The sequence below is a fragment of the Ylistrum balloti genome, unplaced genomic scaffold (genome assembly GCF_031769215.1).
Source record: "Ylistrum balloti isolate Yb309-2 unplaced genomic scaffold, AGI_CSIRO_Ybal_v1 Utg370324, whole genome shotgun sequence".
NCBI lineage: Eukaryota > Metazoa > Mollusca > Bivalvia > Pectinida > Pectinidae > Ylistrum > Ylistrum balloti.
In genome coordinates, this window is record NW_026782237.1 from 547,528 (window position 1) to 569,169 (window position 21,642).

General features: G+C 34.4%; 1 protein-coding gene across 1 annotated transcript; it reads right to left on the reverse strand.

Annotated features, from left to right (window-relative positions):
* Positions 1–6,104: 6,104 nt before the first annotated feature.
* On the reverse strand, positions 6,105–18,962 carry LOC132553377 (uncharacterized). The gene is made up of 7 exons (XM_060217616.1): positions 18,797–18,962; positions 17,614–17,785; positions 12,339–12,479; positions 11,650–12,048; positions 9,749–9,889; positions 9,343–9,465; positions 6,105–9,167 (listed from the first exon to the last, which is right to left on the reverse strand). The coding sequence occupies exons 1-7, from the start codon at positions 18,887–18,889 to the stop codon at positions 8,944–8,946; spliced, it is 1,293 nt and encodes a 430-aa protein (XP_060073599.1). The 5' UTR covers positions 18,890–18,962; the 3' UTR covers positions 6,105–8,943.
* Positions 18,963–21,642: the final 2,680 nt, after the last annotated feature.

Below are 21,642 nucleotides of genomic sequence, written 5' to 3' on the forward strand. Positions count from 1 at the left end.
TTTATAATGTTTAACTACGTAGGCAGCAGATCCATCTCTCGTGTAACGAAAATCGGAAAACATCGCAGTAGATATCTACGAGATGCAAGGTCATTGCAAGTAAGCGTTACAAATTAACACTAATGAAATTGAACATACGTCAGCAAAATTTTCATTTCCTCCGAGGGTTGCGTCAGACTAATACACCTACCGGGAACGATAATGAGACGTCATTCCTTATGTCTGCTCGATCTAGATAAATGCTTTAATACATTAAACAGCAGTATCTGTGTTGTTTATTTATCAGAAAGAATTGATCGAGTACACATTTATATGCAAGAATTTTTCATAACAAAGTTCATTCTATTGGTATGTGAACAAAGTATTCATAATTATTCTGCATTTATAGATAAACCTTATATCAAAATAATTAATGTACCTATTAAATGTGTCTGAATATTGTTTCACTCTGCTTATCACCCTGTGTCCACTTATTAACATGACCGTCATGACATCGCCATTTCGAAATTACCTGTATTATCTTGCACTATGTACAATGCACACCAACTCCCATCCTACAAAGTGTTACTTTTCAATTGCTCTGACCATATTGTAATTCTTTCACAGATAAAGATAAAAATAGAAGAAACAAGACACATTGGTTCTCACGTCTCATCGCTGTATTCTTACTCATTTTTATTACAATGCTTGAGAACTTGTATTCATGTTTAAACTGATACCACTGGATTTACTGATCCCATCAAAAATATGAAATAATTTCACAGCTTTAGTGTTTAAAATCGATCAACCGTTAAACAATATGCACTTCACATATATATATATGTATATGGCTTTCGTGGCTTCATAAATATAAATTTTGAGGATATTACGTTTCTCCCTATATCATGTAATAGTTATATCCACATTTCTACACCTCCCCCCCCCCACCCCCCTCCCCCCAAGCCATCTTAACACTTCTTAGTAACAATAGCCTAATGCGGCTCCTTCGCCTTGCATAACTGACAATTCGATGAATCAGAATGTGTAAGAAACAGCAACAATACGAAGGAGTCAGTTCTTGCACAAATCCTTCTATTATTCCAGTTATAATCAATATCAGATAGTGAGGTATATAATGGTACATAGGTGTAGAGTAGGTGCACAGTAGTTAGTCAACATACATGGCGCAACAGCTGTCACCTTACAACAGAAACCGTAACACATGTCAGAGTACACGCGATCAATTTTGTACCCTACAGTACGATATTTTTTCTGTCTTCACTCGAACCTTTAGGGAATAACATAAATATCGATAAAGTACATTTTGCACTACGGACATTAATAAATTCCACTTTTTTAAAATTTAACTTCAATTTTATTATCACACTTACAATAGAAATGGTGATATAGAAATTTGAACTTGTTTTAAACTTACTCCATAATGATGCTATCAAAGTATTCGGTACTTGTCTAGAGTTTGTAAATGTACTATTACAATATAATGTTATTTTTATTCAGGATTTAATACTGCCAACATGTAGTAATGTATTTATTAGGTAAACATGTAAACCAGCATACTGTATAGTTTGTAATCAATTAGATAAAGTATATTCCTTTATGTTGCAGATTATGTAACAATGCTATTTATGTGTGGGCACTTCTTTATGAAATTATCTTTAAATTAACTGCAATGGAGACTACTTGCTGTGTTGAGCTCTTTTCAATTAATTATTATGTCGTTTATATCAAACACGAATTATAGAGATATACTATATTAATGTGTTTATCTCTTCTCTTTTCCGTATTTTTTTTCCTATTCAAATCTTACCAAACCTACATTCGAGATAGTAACCTTCTGACTGAATATAACAATAAATGATTGTGTGTGGGGTGATGAGGTGAATTTTTCTACATATCATGTATCCCTCCATGCATATGTATCTTGCACCCCTCATCGGTGCCGATAATTTGTACCCCATCTTTTTGTTGTACATATAGACTGAAGTTAATGACATTCAGATCTATATATTATATAACAACAGTGATTGATATTATGGTTGTATTTGAAATGTTCCTGTCATTTAATAAATGACCATTTGACAACATTTCTTTTCCCTGTTGTTTTTGTTTATAAGACATGTACAACAAATAACAAGCTGCAGTCTCTGAGCTGGGTTACCATGCTAACAGAAATGAAATTTATTTCATGAAATAAATACATTTGTGTTAGATGGTTACTTTATATATTCATGTATATATATGCATAATTGTCATAATCCTACAGATGTTCTTCACATTATAATGTGATGTAAGTACGCTCTTGTATGATTTTGTTAGTTGGAATAAGATCTTGAACTCTGACCACCTGGTGACCATCTGTTACCCTATGTAGTTTGTATCTCTTGTTATTTGGATGTTATGTGTGCGCACGTGTTAGCAGCGAGGGCCGTGTAGGGCAACTCGCTATGCGGTCACGGTTTTAGCTTGACCAGTCAAAGGGGCTGTTCACGTTACCAGCGGCAATAGCCGTAATGCTAGGCGGTCAGGGCCTGGATTGACCAATCAGCGAGGCGCGCACCTCTTCGTGATTATCTTCGCGTCATATCTTCATCACTCCTCATAATTATTCTGCTGCTGTGATTACGTTTAATATCTTTCGAAGTCCCACCCATACCACACTCCCACATTTTATCTTGAGCCAGCTTATATATCCATGAGTTTTTTTTGTTTTTGTTTTTATTCAAACTTATGTTTGTATGCTTTTGTTGGTTTTTTGTTTATAAGACATGTACAACAAATAACAAGCTGCAGTCTCTGAGCTGGGTTACCATGCTAACACAAATGATTATGTGTTTATATTTTGCGTCGAGATTCATTGTTTTAAATCTAAACAATATCTGGTCATAAAATTAATGACATTTTCTATGTTTTTGTAGCTTATGTTCAATCTGAGACGAACATTGTTTAGAAATATTATGGGAGCAAAACCATGGCCTGATCCAACCGTTTGAATAAAAGATTATTAAAACATTATAATGATATCGCGTTAAAAATTTGGAAAAAAGAATTAATACATAGTAATTAAAATGATCATTTTTGGCTTGAAAACCAAAAGGGTATTTGAACTTGTAATACAATGTCCCCAACACCATGTAAAGATTACATGATAGCTAATGTCTTTTGTCAGATAATGGAAATAGTTCTAATCTATATAGACAGAGACAGTTGTGTATACAGTGTAAATGAAGACCTAATAGTGCAGGTCTCGGTTTTATATTTTGCCATCTAATATATCAGTTGCATGAGTGGGATGCGAAAACATACACTTTGGTGTAAACAGCTGAGAATGCATTGTAAGACTTAGCAGCACGTGTCTCGACTTGTGACGTGTTTGACCTAGATACTGTTGTTGTTTACACCCGTTCTGTAATGATGTAGATTTAGAAACGCGATCCCTTTGTATTAATAAAACAGTGTGTGTTCTCTAAAGATATGTGGACAATCATACATAAAAAATTATATATATTTACGGTTAACGTCTTGAAATCTTCCTTTTTGTACATAAAGAACATTTTTATTATCAACACAAGACCCACAAATTATAAGTGTTACATTAAATACGAGTGTTTATTTTGAAGTGACCATGTTTGTTTACTACCACGTTTGTGAGATTCTCTAAAGTAGGTCATTGTCGAAGTCAACTTAGGTCACTGTGTCCTTTGTATAAACAGGACAAGGAGACATTAACCTTCTCGGCTTTAATTTATGTTTTCGTTTGAAAGTCAAATAAGCAAACACATACTCCTGATGCAGTATAAACTTATAAACATGACACAAATACCCCTTTATACATATCGAGAAACTTTATGCTCGGCCAAGGCACAACTTTATAATATGTAAAATACAACAGATCTTTAATCGGATCAACATTAAAACATGGAACTGTTCTCTCGTTTACCATCAACTCCTATTATATCTGTTTTCCCTAGTGTTAAAAAATATTGTATACTGAAAGGATAAAGAAACGCAGGGTAATATTTATTCCGATATTTTGAAAACGCGTTCTCCAAATAAAGTGAAACTTTGTGGATTGAGTAATTAGGTCATGTTACACCTTGTCATGTATCGAAAATTTAGTCACGGTACAGTGCGCAGTTCTGGTAAATGGAGAAAGGAAAAAACAAGAATCTCGTGCACCGTGTTGTTCTGGTCTCATGCAGCGTTGGTCAAGTCACTATTCGTTAGTCTTTATACAGACCAACTGCTTCCCTAAAATTAATTGAGAATTTGATTCGTTTTAAGAATGGCACGACACACAGAAGTTCAGAGTGGTCAGGCCATTCAGATGCTGATGCAAGGACAGCTGCAAAATCAGGTTGTTAGGCACTTTGGTGTTAATGTTTCCACCATAGAACGTCTTGTAAGACGTCTTCGGGAAACTGGGCGATTGGCCAATCGACCTAGGTCAGGACGTCCGCGCGTAACGTCACGACGTCAGGTTCGCGATATCGTCGTCACTCATGTGCGTAATCGGCGCCTTACTGCCGTTGAGAGTGCACTTAATGTTCGTGGAAATCATTGACGTCCTATAACTTCAAAAACTGTAAGGAATCGATTACGTGAAGTTGGTGTAAGAACACGTCGCTCCTGCGTAGGTCCACACCTTACCCCTGTTCGACGTCAGCGTCGTATGCCCTGGGTCGCTGCACATGCTCCACGACGGTTTCCACTGAGGCAGTGGAGACAAGTTTTCTTCACGGACGAGTCTCGATTCTGTCTTTATCGATCTGACGGCCATCAACGTGTCTACCGACGTCGTGGCGAACGTTTTACGGACGCTTACGTTGTAGAGAGGGATAGGTTTGGGGCGGATCAGTAATAGTGTGGGGAGGAATCTCACACGGAATAAAATATCACAATTGGTTGTTATTGATGGCAATTTAACAGCAGCTAAGTATGGAGATGAGATCCTCCGAACCCATGTTATCCCTTTCTTAGAGCAGCATAATCTAACCCTCCAGCAGGATAATGCTAGGCCCCACGTAGCAAGGATTTGTCTTTCTGGCCAACAACAACATTCAACCACTAGATTGGCCGCCATATAGCCCTGATTTGTCCCCGAACGAGCATCTTTGGGACCAGTTGGATAGACAGGTTCGAAAGCGCCAGCCACCGCCTGCTACTCGAGAGCAGTTGACCAGAGCTCTGATTGAAGAGTGGGACAACATCCCCATAAGACGGATTAACGCTCTCATGAACTCTATGACCAGAAGAATAAGGGCCGTGACCACAGCAAACGGCGGACACACAAGATATTGATGACTCAGTTCAATTTCAATTTCAAATTCCTATGGGTCCATTCAATTTAATCGTTAGTACCTCTAAACCAATTGTCAGATGCAACATACAGACTTTGGAAATTTTTAAGCTTTAATTTATCTGTAAGTATACAAAATTTCGTTTTAAATGAAGCCCGATATCATACTTAATTTCTGGTTTAAAATTCACCCTGCGTTTCTTTTAGTATATAATGAAAGGATATAGTTTAACCTTACATAAACGTCACAGCAACTGTTTTATGATAACAGTTTAGAAGAAGCACTTGGACTGTGATATTGTGTGGATACTTTGTAAGATATACACATCAACAAAATCATGAAAAAGCGCTTCTAATAAAATATTGATATGAAATATAAACTTACAACTTGTTGTTATTTAATCTTCTAATATGAATATTGATGAAGTAATGTCGAGCAAGAAATAACATAAGTGAGAAATTGCATTAATGTCTCCTCAGTTCTTGTTGTCGATGTCATTGTATTGATGTGTCTGAAATACAATGTTTCTTTACGTTTTCCTGTGCACATAATAAGGTTTTGCTTTGATCCTTCCTCCTGTCTTCCATATTTGTTTGTTTTAAAGCTTTTACAACACAACAATATCAGTTGACCTTTTAAAGCAGTTTTTGATCATCGATGGAAAATACTACTCACCAATCTATTGATGACATTCTTATAAACTAATATGGAAAAACCTGAATGATGAGTTTGTTATTGCCTCGTGTCAATGGCAGTCTTGTTCTCTTCGTCGTAACATTATGTGAAAGCAAAACAACCAGATAAACATACTTTGTAAAAATTTATTTTATTTGTAGAGAAAAAAAGTCACATAGTATAAATAAAAGAAAGAACAATAATGCTAACATGGATACAAAGTTGAGATAAGGGTACCTGACAATTAATCAGCTTCCATTGTTTCATTTCACCTAGAACACAGACATTTTGTATGTCCTGACGCAGTATTTGATCCCTTTAACCCAGAATTAACAATTGTTCACTGTGCCTTCACTTATACTTTCTCAGAGACATTTTACGACCTGAAAGTCATAATAAAACATCTGTATTGTGCATGCTTTGTACCATTTCTGATCCATTTAGATATTCTTAACTAAATTCCTGAAGTTACGCTTGTTTAACTTATTCATATTCTATATACTCCCTATGATGAATATTTTATTCTTTACAAATTTTATAGCTTTAAAATAAAATACCAAATGAGGTAGAATTATAGATTTAGTCTCATTCACGTTACTTAAAAGAGTTACATAATTTTTGAACAATCTAAAAATACAAATTCCTTGTCATATTTGTTAACTGGAGGTCAAGAACAAGTTCATTTTCAACGTTGACATTCCTAGTTTCATAGCTATTTGATGACATGTCCAAGCAGTTACAGACCAGTTGGATTGTCATACGTCAGCAAACACGAAAATGACATTAACATTTTCCTGTAATTGAAAATATATATTTTAACAATTAGGCTGCTACAATAACTCGTTAGTGTGACGTCACAATACATCATTTTGCAATCCAAGTGCGTTTTGACGTCAAACTATCTGTTCAACCTCCATTTGTAGAGAAATTGTCATGAACAAATTCTTGGTTTGATAATGTACATTTTATTTTGTTTGAATTTACTCTTGCAATATAATATTTTGTCCTTTTGGAAAATTAACTTAGAAATAATAAAAACAACATGTTTTTTATGTAGTGATACATTTTGATATCATTACTAAACGTTTGTTCATGATCTTGACAAAATTAAAATCAGTCGATGAAACTTGTTTCATAATTATTATGAAATAATATTTAAACAGCATTAATATGTTTCCTACTAAACCAACCGTGATTAAACAAGAGGCCTAGGGGCCTTGACGTCACCTGAGATAAGCAATGTTGAATATAGAGATTAAAGGATAGTTATCAAGTTTCATGATACAGAAATTGTGATAATGAACAGACCATCAAAACTGTAATCAAAATTTCTTACAAAGTTATTTCTAGTGGGAAATAACCAACGTTATGTTCAAAAACGCAATTTTTGCAAGTAAAAAGAATCCTCCCCAGGCATAAATGTGATAATCATTTTGGTTATAAGATCACCTTAAGATGCTTCCATTATGAAGAGCATTTGATTCTACCATATGTGGGTCTTGAGAAGATGATATTTAAAAAAAATTAAGTCGTTGACCCTGTTGGCCCTGCCTATCAACCCCTAGAGTTGTGCCAAGATCAATATGGGCGTTCCATCACGCTGTCATCCTTAACTCATAATTCGAACGAAATATGAAAATATTTCCAATGGAAATTAAACAAATCATTCTCAAAAATCTAGTTTTCCTATATAAACTATAGTAAGGTTTACCCCCTCCCCACGGGGAAATGTGAGACCCTGGGACCATGAAATTCACAAATTTGGCGAAGCACCTTTAGACGCTTCAATTCATGAAGAGTTTTTTATTCTACTATTTCTGGGTCTTGAGAAAAAGATTTTTGAAATTTTAGTCAATTTGACCCCTTTTTGGCCCCGCCCCTCAGGCCCCATGGGGATAGGGACTGTATAATTCTCAGGGAAATTTCATTGAAATCGGATCTGGGTTTTTGAGAAGAAGACAAAAATCTTAAAATTGTTTACGGACGCATGACGCCGGATGAAGGTGATTGCAATAGGTCGTCATGATCGTTTAAAAAATGAACAAATTCCTATTAAAAAACAGTAATAACTGAATTCATTGGTCTTTCTGCCGTGTTATTGATTTCATTTAACACAGTAAATAATGACTGTATTTTCCGATATAGAACAAAAGTTTTCTATCGGTTATAAACTCTTATATTACCTGATCTTTTTTCTCTTTTTTTTTTCATGGAAACATTATGCATATACATAGCAAAAATATCACATAATCAAGTTAACATGTAAACAGATGAAATATTGGGCGAAAAAAATCCTTGCACCAATTGGACTGTGGTCCTGAAATTAATATTCACGATATGATGGTAGTACAAGATACAAAATGAATGTGAATACCTAAATTATCAAGTTTTATTAATTTAAAATATATTGATGTTAGAATGTTTGATTATATAAAATTCTTATTAAGCAAATATATTTTTGTTATTTTAATTGTTCATAGCGTCAACACCATGGACGTTACAATTCTTTATTTCTTTTAATATATCTTATCCACATCAAAAAGTCGTGTATTGTTTACAATATACTCCATTCCAATATGTTCTTTGAATGGTTATAAGCAAACCGGGTTTAAACTAAAAAAAGAACGTTTTGACATAATTTGGTGTAAAATAAAACCTGCACTTGAACCTAACATTTGGTTATAAGTATGTTTTCTGCAGGAAAAATATAACGCAAATAAATCCAGCACAACCAACTTCTACCAGCACAAGAAAGGCTTTAGTTTTAACATGCATTATATATATATGATTATATATATATATCAGTTTTTAAAAAGAAATAAAGAAAAAATATGTTCAATAATTGGTAAATTTACACCAATAATTGCACGATGTTGCGTTGTTTTCCCTCATTCATCTAAAATAACCTCTAATCAATGAGATCCTGGTCGTTTTATCATTCACATAATTGTCTTGGATTGAGATCAGATATCTAAAATGGTTTCTTCACGAGCATTGCGTCAAAATAGTTTGTTCCTTCCAATGTCCTTTTTTGGAAATTGATAAAACCATATTTGGCAAAAAGATTCTGGTACTCAGTGCCAGTGCGTTCCTGTCCCTTTGACATGACCGTCATGAGGAAGTCATTGGTGATAGCCAGTTCTGGTCCATCTCTTTCTTCACTGAGGACTTTCTCGAGAATAAGCATACTTCCGCCTGCAAGTTTTGAATTAGTAATTATTGAAAAAGATCAATAAATGTAATTTCTTTCTATGGAAAGATCTGATGAGAACGTCTTTGTGCTAAGGATAATTTAAAATCATTAATGTATTGATATAGTATTAAGGAAAGGCTAAAAATATCCAACGAAATAATATGTTGATTTACTTACCGGCTGGTAGACTGTCGTACACTTTGGTGAGTATTTGATCAAGAGATTGCGAGTTCCACATGTGAACGACGTGGCTAAGAATATACAGATCTCCGGGTGGGATATCATCTTCTAAGAAATTCCCTGATATGAAAAAATAGCATTAATCGTAACAAATTTTCTAAAATACTAAATGTTTATAATGTGTTTAAATGATATGACATCTGTTGTATGTTTAAAACAATACATTTAAGAACACTGACCAAAGCGAATTGTTTTATTCTATCTAAAAGAAACAATTTACATATACCCAAATATTATTTTAAAAAACTGCAATGTCAATGCCTATTAAAGCGTTCCCAGTTAAGGCCTTGGTTAGTATATTTGGACCAGGTTTATTCCTTATGGGGAAATATTTGCTACTTACCAGATTTAAAGGAGACTCTGTCTTTAGTACTGGCTGGTTGTAATTTTTCCGCCATTTGCGAGACTTGTGGGAGATCGAATACCGTTATTTCCATATTTGGGTACTCCCGCGATAACTCAAACGAGATCTGTCCCGAACCGCCTGAAGTAAAGAAACCAATATTGATATACTTAAAGAATAACTCGTTTAATTTTAACTTCATTTATTGAAAAAAATAGAAAAAAATCTGTGATATACATCAAAATAAACTCGTTCTTCCAGTTCATGTTGGCATGGATACCGTACCGATATTTCTACAAAACATTTCTGATATTTGACCTTCGGCGTCTGTCGGACGAAGGGATTATCAAGACACCCAAATTCTACCTACCGTTCTCGATTTTAGTTTATGATTTTGTATTTATTTATATTCTATGTATGTGATAAAGTTGACAATTCATTTGTCCTTACTGTCCCTATTACCTCATATATAAACAGGCGATTCATTTTCAAAACAGAACAAGTCTAGATATTGATTATGTAACTCAGAGTGGCCGCATTAGTTGACATCAGTGTAAATCTTAGTCGACAGAGTGACATCAGTGCAAACCTTAACCGACATAATTAACATCTGTGTAAATCATATTTGACTGAGATCAGTGTTAACAATGTTGTTAGTCAAAGGAATATCAATGTTCATATGTCTAAAAATACTCAAAGGTCAGTGCAAACATAGATGTAAATATTAAGTTTTTTTTTTAATGTGTATGGCGTGAGTTACAGTGTTTATCTCTGTTATCAGTGTAAACATACTGACTTACATATAATATGGAACAGCAATTGGACAACGAATAAACTGTCTTTAAATTATTAACCTTTAAATTGAATTAGAGAGATAGAACCTATATCTCATACTTCAAGTTCATTTCTGATACACTCGACAAATGTTTGTAAACAAATTGTTTTTGTTGATATGGTACAATAGTACAAGCTCTAACAATAACATACATTTCGCGTGTGTATATTCACCTACTCATCAACAATGTCGGTATTCAAAACTTAGTACCTGGGAACACGTATGTGTATCTGAGTTTTGTCGTCCTTAATCTCCAGACATATCATGTTCACCTTCTGACGTCAGTGTTGGCATGTGATAGCAAGATAATTTTGTTTCAAAACATTGTCATTATTGGGCAAGCATTGAATTACCTGCTCTCGTATTGACTCTTGTATCACGCCTATCATGAGTGTAAAATATTTCCCAAATTTGTGATCATAATATTTTGAATAGCATACCATTTTCTGGGGTTAAAAGTTAGAATGTTCACGTGCATCTGTGTTATAAACACACAATTTCATTGGTTAATGCGACACACAGAAGACCTAATGTATTGTAAACATACATAACCTTGACCTTCTGTACATGTTTGCACATAAATAATACTTTACTTTAGAATGACTGAATTTCACTTACATCATGAGACAATGATCTTTTTGACTTTGTTTTTCTTCAGATATGACAAGATAAGATATGTGTAAATTTCCCTACCAAAACTTTTTTTTGCGTCAAATTGATTGCTGAAGCGACTAGCCTTTAAGGCATTTAAAACTGAGCAGCCTACTTCCAACATGAAAAACCACCTGATCAACTATGGTTTCTCTTAAAAGTGGCAAAGAAAAATAATAACACTCAATATTGTTTGAGACTGTACAAATGTCACAAGTAAATATCACATTTTAAATACAAATTCAGAATTTGATACAATAGAACTAATTAATCATACAACACTTTCGTCCATCTAGAATTCGTCAGTGGTGCTAAGGTCCTCAATTTTTAAACTTAAGAGGCGACTGGGGAAAATCAAAGGTTATCGAATGAGTTATGTTTTGCTCTAAATCAATTTTTATTCAGACAATCATACCTCCGAGATCCACTGCGTCCCTGTGTGTACTTAAATCAAACGCACGTGCTATGGCATTGGTGCATGGTCCCGAGAAGCCATCATACGCACTCATCATCTTCACATGCATCATGCCTGCCATTGTATTGTTGTCAATGATCGGCTTTTTCTTCATGTCCATTGCAGACATTCCTTGTGGTAGAACTCCTTCCGTCATTTTGGGCATCATTGCAGGCATAGCAGGTACGTTTGGCATCATATTGGGAAGGTTACTTTGCATTTTATCCGGAAGCTGTTGTTTGGTATTGCTCTCTACGAGGTGTGGTTTATTAAGGCCTTTTGGTGGAATTTTAGGCATTTCCGGTGGTAAGTTGCCGTTTTCCTTTTCAATATTTTTGTTCTTATCAAGGTGAGGCTGACCTTAAGATGAAGAATAGTATAAAAATCAAAATCACACGACTTCAGATGTAAAGCTTGCAGAGTTTTTTAAAATATGAAATTAAACAACAAAGTATAGAAGTGTTTTTATCATTAAAATTCTTTCTTTGTTTTTATGTTTTGTGATTATCTGATAATGCAAATTAAAGACACTCAATTGTATTTACTTAAACTTACCTTTTTTTACAAACCATAGTGAGCTTTGACAGAAATGTTTTTTTTTTATAAAAAGATGTCTTGCTATACTTTCAAGGAAATAAACTTAGGTTTACCGGCTTTAAGAATCGTTGGAAACATGTCAAGCATTGGTAAAATGAAGTTGCTTTCCATCATTGATAGTCCAATAAGTGTTGGTTTGCGTGATCGTGTCAGGTATTTTGAAGTTCCAGCGGTATTACTGTACACGAAAATACCTGGAATTAAAAAGAAGTTTTGCGTAAAAAGCTCAAATAACATTAAGGATTTGCTGTCGTAAGAACTTTCCCATGTCTAGCCCTACTTGCTTCTCAAGCTTATGTTGTATTATTGGTGAGACGTTGAAGGACAAGAGGTCCTTGATTTCCATCTTGACCTTGCTGGCGACATTCTTTGTGTACGAAGATCATTGTGTCCAGTGATTCATATTATTGTCAGTATCGATAAAACCACGATTCTCAATCTAAGAACGTGATTTACTTGAATTTGAATTTACAAAATAGTCTCGATTATAAAGCCGTGGATGCTTACCCTATGGAGCAACTATTGCTTCAGAGGAGCTCAAAAGTCTGGTAATAAATGCCTTAAATTATATGTTTTCCAGGGTTGCTTGATCTTGTTGTTTAAATCATGAATCTGTAAACAGGTCGGGATAACTTGTGTGTTTGTAGCACTTTGACAGTGTAAATGCCAGCATTTACGTCACAATTGAATATTCATATATTGCACATTGAACTACCAATAAATGATTCAAAGATTGTAGGGATAAAGAAGAGGAAGAAAGACGTATATTTTATCATTCAACACGGTGTTTAGAAGGCAATCATAATCATACTATATAATAACAACAGGCAAACTTCATGCTGCAAATTTCTAGTATGATTATGTATAAAATATATCATATAGCTCTGTGGTTGTATTTGTGGTTATATTCATATTTCCGACATTATTGTAAGTGTTTGTATCGCTTCATCTAAATCAACAGCGTAGCATATTAAATGGAACAGTAGATAACAGATGCGTTGGTATGTTGTCATCATTTATACTATTAAATATGACGTGAGTAATCAACTGATGGTAATTATGATAGTGATAGTGTGTTATGTGATATTCAATACTGATGCACAAGTTAACAGACAAAGCTAACACCCTTACGTTGATTCTCACGATAAGACAAGTTAGTAACCGCTATCATAGCATGACGGAGACTTTACTTTAATAGTTAAATAGGTCACTTATAAAAACATCCAACACGTCTGGTGATGGTCTGGGTCGTCTGATTATGGTGTGGTCAAGTCTATCTCATTCAGTGACAAAGTTTGAAACGATTGACCTGAATGTTTTCCAACATTGATGTCACAGGTGTCTGGGTCAAATAGTCATTTCCGACATGTCTGTGCATCTGTGTGTATATCTCACTCTGTCTTCACGTCAATTCGAAATGCAAACGATGTTGATCACCCTTTGTTCATACTGTCACGTGATGTACATGCAGTTATGACACTAAGATCACTCTACTGTAATACTACATGTTTGTCACGTGAAAGTCATCTGTATATCTATAAACAGTAGGTATATGCTAGACGAACAAAGTGGACATGTGGAATTGTTTATATATGACTGTAGATAGCAGTAACGTTAGTCTAATCGAGAGGATGGTATTTGATTGTGGTTTGCAGTCAGGTCTAGGTTATTGAAGTCAATTTTGTTTATGCGTGTTTGCCTTGTTAGTCAATTGGTCATGTCTAGACTAGAGATGCGGACACTTTGTAGGTCTAGAAGTCAGGTTCAGATCAGAAACCTAGCGAATACCTATATGTCAACAAAATCTTAGCCAACACGTAATGTAAGTCGATCTGAATAACACAACGTTCTCCAAACGAGAACCGGTAACAACCAAGCCAGGAGGCATTCCATCAGCTGTCCTCATTTATTAACGGGTAAAACCCATTGAAAGTTGAATGGAGCCTGACATGAAAACTCAACAGGTTTGGCAAGCAGGTTATACACCATCTTATAAAATGCATAACTTTGATACAGCATCGTAAAATATTTTGTCCATGAGGGAAATTAAATTATACCAAATCTTTGACTTTTGAAAAAGAAATTTAAGATTTCATTCAGTATGATACATTTTGGCCCCGCCCAATAGTCAACATGTGCGTACAATCAAAAGTCCCATACTCATAATTCTAATAAAGTTCGATTTTGTCCAATAGAAATTAAACGAACTCTGGGTAAATGTATTTTATCGATATAAACTATAGTTAACTTTACGAGGAGAAAGTCAGACAATGAAGCTATTTAGTACAAACTTGCGGTAAAGCACCTGAAGATCGTTTGTGCCATCAAGAATACAGTGTTTGATTTCTCTGAATGTTGAAGAAACTTCAGTAAATTGAACCTTTTTGTTCCGTCCCTAATACTAATAGGTGTGGGGACCACATACCTCATGGCTTTGCTTCACCTTCGGCAACGGAAGGTTTCTAGAACAAATCATTGGTGAAGGTGTTTTGACACTTGACTTGCGGTGGAGGTAACAAAACGACGGACAAGAGGTAAAATTATACCATTAGCATTTTTCTAGACCTTGCCGTCAGGTTAGGACTGATATGAGGTCTGCTTGGAAAAGTCTAGGACGACAACAGACAAAGGATTAGGTCATACTCCTAATAGAATAACTTTGTGACATTTTATATCCGGTCACAATTATCCCAAACAATCAGGTCACAATGCATCACCTACTGTCTGACATATACCAGTATGTATGTGTTCATACCATCTGGATGACCATCACTCCTAAGAAAAACGTTAAAAGAACAAAATATTGTTTGTTGATACCCTAATGTATCAAGTAAACATCTTATCATCCGTAACACGGTCTGTTAAATGATTGTCAGCGAACCACTTCTAAGATTCGCCATTTAGTAAATTTTTATTTTTCGAACTGTAGGTTTTGCACTTTAAAACTAACAAATAAAACCGAAAATCCCAGACAAGGATACATTGCTGAAAAATATCCTTCTCACATGATCTGACCATGAACCTCCCATAATAATTGTTAAACTTTTATAGATTTACACCATTAAAAGAACCGCATGATGCAATCAGTTGTGAGGTTTTAATGTACACTTTATTTCACAATTACAACATTTGGTATTACAACGGAAAATGTTATAGACATTTGTGATCTAGCTTTCATATTGAATGCAAAGTTTTGATAAATTCGATACCATCCTAGCAGCTTTGAAAATCGTTGCACTGATTTAGATATACTCTAAAACGGCCTGACCTTTCCAGTATATAATTATATATAATATGACCTCGTTAAGAGACAGACAATGCTCTTGATTGCCCAGCTGTAAACTAGATAAAATGGTAGCTGACACTGGATACGTCTGACCTAACTACAGCTGCCATACGTAGGTCACAGCGGCTGGAAATGGGGAAAGTGCAAGCCTCCTTAAACGACCTTGTTTACTGTAAGATATATAGCCTTTTAAAATCTGTATTCGTGTCAGTCATGCGTAATGCTTTATGATGTAAATTTTCACGAGGTTTTATATAAGTAGTATATTCATCAACAGAGTTTACGAGCTAATAACACTACCATTAACCTGACGGTAGGGTAGTTCATTCATAAAGTCGGACTATCATTGATGTCCTGTGGTAACATCGTTAAAACATGTCTCCTTCACTTGATAAACTCAAGGAATTTGAAACATTCAGGTTATGAGAACATGTAAACATAGCGATTAATTTGGTCAAGGCCAAAATATTGTTTTAATATGAAGTCGTTTCTGCTTTTCAAAATGGAAAAACTGAAAACAAAAACACAAAATAGAAGTACCAATGAACATTTCAAATGAAGAGATACAATAACTGTATAATCTCACTTCTTATCTGATTTCTGGGGTAGGGGCACCTCCCATTAGGATTATGACATTTCTTTTGACCAGTTTTGATTTTCATCTTTCGTCTTCGAGGTTTCACGATTTAGGCCCAAATCCTACAAACGAAATAGCTGTATGGTTCATAGACATGCCATCAACACGTATTTTTTGTGACGAATAACTCGGCTAAACTCTCACACTTGTTTATCAACATGTATCCAAGAGAGCAAAGTCATAAAGCTCAATTTTATTTGTGAGTTTAGTATTCTGAAGACAGAGATCAATCTTAAAGGTGCAGCTCAATTCATTGTGTAGCTAACTTGTGTGTTATTGTTAATTTATATTGAAACGTGATATTCACACGGGTCTTGCATAAGATAACACACCACTGCAGTCCAGGTAATAGTGAAACGAAAGTTTGGATTTAATTATTGCAGAAAGTCTTAATTTGTAAAACTATGGTAACTTCTACACCATTTATGTTGACTTCTCGTGATATTTATCAAGACAGGTCAAGTCAAGTCGTTTGGTCAACATACTTAAAGAATAAGTTATAACTTCACTGAGCTTGTCGTGATGTTTTGTCGACAGGTCGACATAAATTAGGACAAACGTCGACTTCGTTTTACTAAATAACACGACTTGTCGCAATAATTTACCTAAAATTGTCATCATGCATGATCTTTTTAACTACCATTAGTACATATGATGCCTTTCTAAACGTTTATATCATGAGGTCAAAACAAGTTTCTACAATACATTAATGGCATTCATTGAAGTTATTGGTCTCGGATCTGAATTACGATATCTATATTTATGTCTAAAACAAAACCATTCATTCCGGGTACTTTGTTATAGAACAATTTTCATGTTTGAAGTCTTGAATAGGGAAAATTGAAATTTCTCTGTGTCATTTATGTAGGATGTAGTGTTTAATGTCTTAGTGAGGTATAACACTGTTGACAAACACTTCCACAGGTATCTCATCTCTGTGTAAGGCAATGTTTGTATGTATGGTATTATAGACATGTAACGGTGTGTCGATATTTTATTGTAGCTATTGTTTTGACGGGAGTAGCAAAAACAAAATTCGCTTTTGTCCAAGAATCTATATAAATATGTTTTTGACACATTGCTCTAAACTTGAATATCAAAACATCGATGCCGCCATTTTTTTTACTCATTACAACGTAATGTCGTTGCACCGTTTCCTCATTAATGTAGACCTGATACATAAATATACTAGTCAAATGAAGTAGCTTTCAATTCGCAAAAACTTTATTGTGATTTTTAAAAAAAAAAGGCTCTGTGAGAGGGTATTATCGCATTGAGAAATCGAAATACGAAGTAAACAGATGTACACAATCGATCATTTTAACAACCGTGATGGGTTGATAAAGTCTCTTTCATAAACATTCGTGTAGCTCCTTCTGATGGCTGTATGAAAGGATTTCCCTACCTTTGTTGTTCGTGGTTTTCTCCAGGAGTCTGAAGCTAACCAATGTATCCAGCAATTTTACGGTGAGTTTTGGCTCAAAATTATGCTTCTTAGCAAAAACTTCAGCTGTGCATGGTTCGCCATGAGATTCCAGATTATCGAATACTCCAGCCTCAATGCATTGTTGCATTATCTGCAGAAGTCAGATATAAAATTCATATCATAAATCAGTGATATTAAAAAACAACGTATATATGAAAGGTAGTTGTAATAATAACCAAGTGATTTAGCAACTCCACAGTCCGTTATTTATATAGTATAAGTTAGCAAGCATTCACTAATCTCAATTCATAAATAGGGTATATTTATATGCATATATATATATATCGTTGTGCAATATGCAGAGTATGGATGTTGATTCTTATGAAACGACACGTGTAAAGAACACACCGAATATCACCGCTTCAGTCAGAGATCTAAGCACATGCACTTGATTTTCCATCAACCCTACTCCGTTGTAGCACACTTCAGAATTGGCGACTTAAAAATAGATTCAACCAATAACATCGCATCTAAATGATTGCTAAATTTTCTCAGCAGTATTTTTTAAAATTTAATTTTCATATTCATAAAGGGTTTTAACATTTTCCTTGTTTGAGTTTATAGTGCAAACCCAACGGGGCCATTTGTTTACATATACAACTATTCTGACTTTGTGCCATTTTCTCAGCAGAGTTGTTTTTTTCAAATGATTTTCATATTCATAGAGAGTAGAACATTTGCATGGTTTCAGTTTACAGTGTAAACCCAACAGGACCATTTGTTTACATAAACAACTTTATGTACCTTGTACTATTTTAGACATTCGCTATCGTACAGGTAAGCGTTTGTTGATCCTCGGTAAACACTTAGCTACACTGTAGGCACATGTCAGTGTTACAAATTATTATCTAATTAGCTAAACTTAATGCGTCACATTAATGTGTATGTATACTTGATGTTAAAGTATACATAAAAAACCGACCGAAATTTAATTGATATCTGTAGATTTAAAATCTTATTACATTTAATACAAATTATCAGTAATAATTGCTCGTTAGATCAATGTCTACATGTATTGGTGAGATACACCACAAGTTCATCATACTTCCTCATAAATATAGTTAACACATTGATACGTAATGTAGAAAATAGATTAAGTTACCTTGTAACGTGTGGCGCCGGCGATGATTTCGACGATGACATTTGCCGACTCATCTGATTTCAGCATGTCACTGTTAAAACAAGGTGAATCCATTTTATAATTTTAGATTCTTTGAGAATTGATGCAAAACCAACTGGTTCAGAAGTTTCTCCGGCTCTGGTTTGTTACTATACCGCCGGCAACCGTCTGACAGCTGATTGCCAGCTGATCGCTCTTTTTATATTACTTCTTGCCGAAAGTAGGTCGTCGTCGAGAAGCGCGTACCGCTTACCTACATACTAGCCAATCCGCAAACAGTATACGTTCATTCACAGACGAGATTTTATTGTTTGATTTAATATATGTATGTCTCATTTGCATATTTTTGCGGTTATTCACGTGAATTGTTTTCCTGTATATCTATTAGGTCGCATGCGTGCTAGGAGAAATGTCAGTCAGTTACAAGTGACGTACACAAAGATAATATATATCTACATATATCGGACGCCTCCCTCAGTGCTCACTGAAAATCCGGTCATTCTTCATTAACATATATATTGGTTAGCCGGCAAGTCAAGGCCGTATCATTTTGTATACATTCTTCGTAAGCATAAATGACCACTGAAAATCAGCTGATCGCGTGTCTGTAAATACAGTATGTCCTATTTATATCTATACGATGTATCAAAGTGGGTTTCATTGCTCTGATGTATATACACAAACATTTCACGGTAAATGTAGAAAGTGATACTTATCACAAATACAATTCACAATTAAAATAGAAAGATTTGATTAATATCGATCAAATAATTGATATAATTGATATTGATCACAATAATATTGAATCCATGATTCATGTAAAAAAAAGTTAAATAATCAATATTGATCATAGGAGAGAATATGATAATTAATATGGATCTAAAAAAAACTAGAAAACTTGGTCGTTAGATACCATCCTGGTATACAATTCCGTTAGAACCTTTCATGATGCCACCTGTAACGTACAGAGGAAGGTCATGAGTTCATTCCCTGTCCTATACTATAACAGGCAGTTTGACCTCTTTATCCCAAGGAATAATTTGCCTGTGCCAGTCTGACTGAGATACCCGACACCTTATTTCCCAATTAACTGGGTTTCTTTTGATACCACCTGTAACGTGCACAGTAAGGCCGGTAGTCCGTTCTATTTACCTGTAAATGACAGTATCGATATGCATTAAACCCATTCTAGTCGCTCCCGTATACCGCACAAGTAGTTAAATTGTTATGCCTCACTTGATATATTGGTCATTAAGTTGAAATGTACAAGAAGAGCATACAAAGGGGATATTACGGTAGGATATCAAGAGTGGTAATATGTCTGATTTCAGTAGACAAATATGGTAAGACTAGTTTCATTAGACAAATATGGTAAAATGAATGTCTGCTGTCAGTAGACATATGTGGTAACACGTCTTATTTCCTTAGACAAATATAGCAAGACGTATACTGTCATAAGACAAATATGGTAAGACGTCTGATTTAAGTAGAAAAATATGATAAGACGTCTTATTTCTGACCAACATAACTATATTATTTCATTAAAGAATCATGGTTAGCTTTAAGATTTGTCATATTTTTTCAACAGAGAGTGGTTAGATATCTCGTTCTAAGAGACGAAATAGTGTATGTGTCTTCTTTTACAGGAGAAAATATGGCAATATGCTTTCATTAATAGCGATAATATCTCGAATGTTTATTTCATCTTGCTTTTTATTTCATTTACCAATTCTTTGCCTTTTGTTGATAGTTACATACCGGCTTAATAATACTACAGTGTATGATTGGATATCCAATGACATGTTTCCAATATAAAAATTGACATTCGCAATCGAGTGCTATCGGACAAGCAAAAACACATGGTTTCGAATTCTCTATACTGATGAAGCATGCTGGATATTGGAATGTTCGTATTATGTTTATTGTTCATTTGGAAAATAGGAAAGGTCTCTGATCCCTCTATCCCTTTTTGTGTTTATGGTTCAAATAATGTTATTGAAATTCCAATCTCTAAATAAACGAGCACTGATATATACTAACTTTTATATGTCATAAATAGAGGGTAGTTAGTTATCAAAATAGGTTTTGTACTACAAAACGAATTCCACCAGCTATCCCGGTGATGCACCCGCATAATTTCCCGTTGTTATTTCAAGTATTTTAGTGACATAACATATATTTGTGTGTATTGTTACATATGCACCATCATGTAATGGCTATATTTTGTTTGTATTCAGACTTGCAATGTCATGAATCAACAAAGAATGTGGCTGAGAAAGTGTCTGTCTTGAATATTGTTTTTACTACATATAGAGCAGTTTTATGTAGATCGTTCAATCACGCAATATTTACAATAACATGTATTATCGCACTGTGATACTACTTCTTCTTGTGAATTTTGTTTTTCTCTGCCGAATTAGAGTAAAAGCAGAGAAAAGTATTTTACAAAATGTAAAACTTAACTTCATAATAGATAAACTGGAAGAAAGACAAGACGAGCTTGTTTAACCAAAGCGATGGAACAATGTGATAGCAATATAGAGTACACAATAAATATAAACTACCATTAGGACCGCACAATAGCAGTAATGACATTACCAACTATATGTACAAAAGCCGTCTTGTCCCACAAGGCAGCTGTCAAATTCATAAAATCAAAAAAAAAATAACGATTTCTGCATAAATTTTTCCAGTATTACATTTGTAAAATATATCAGGTTCTAGTTACCCCAAATGAACGAAGGTCGATATAATTTATTAAAGTATGTAGTATTAATTTAGATTTATAAATAGCATTATTGATATTAAATATTATAAATATATATGTT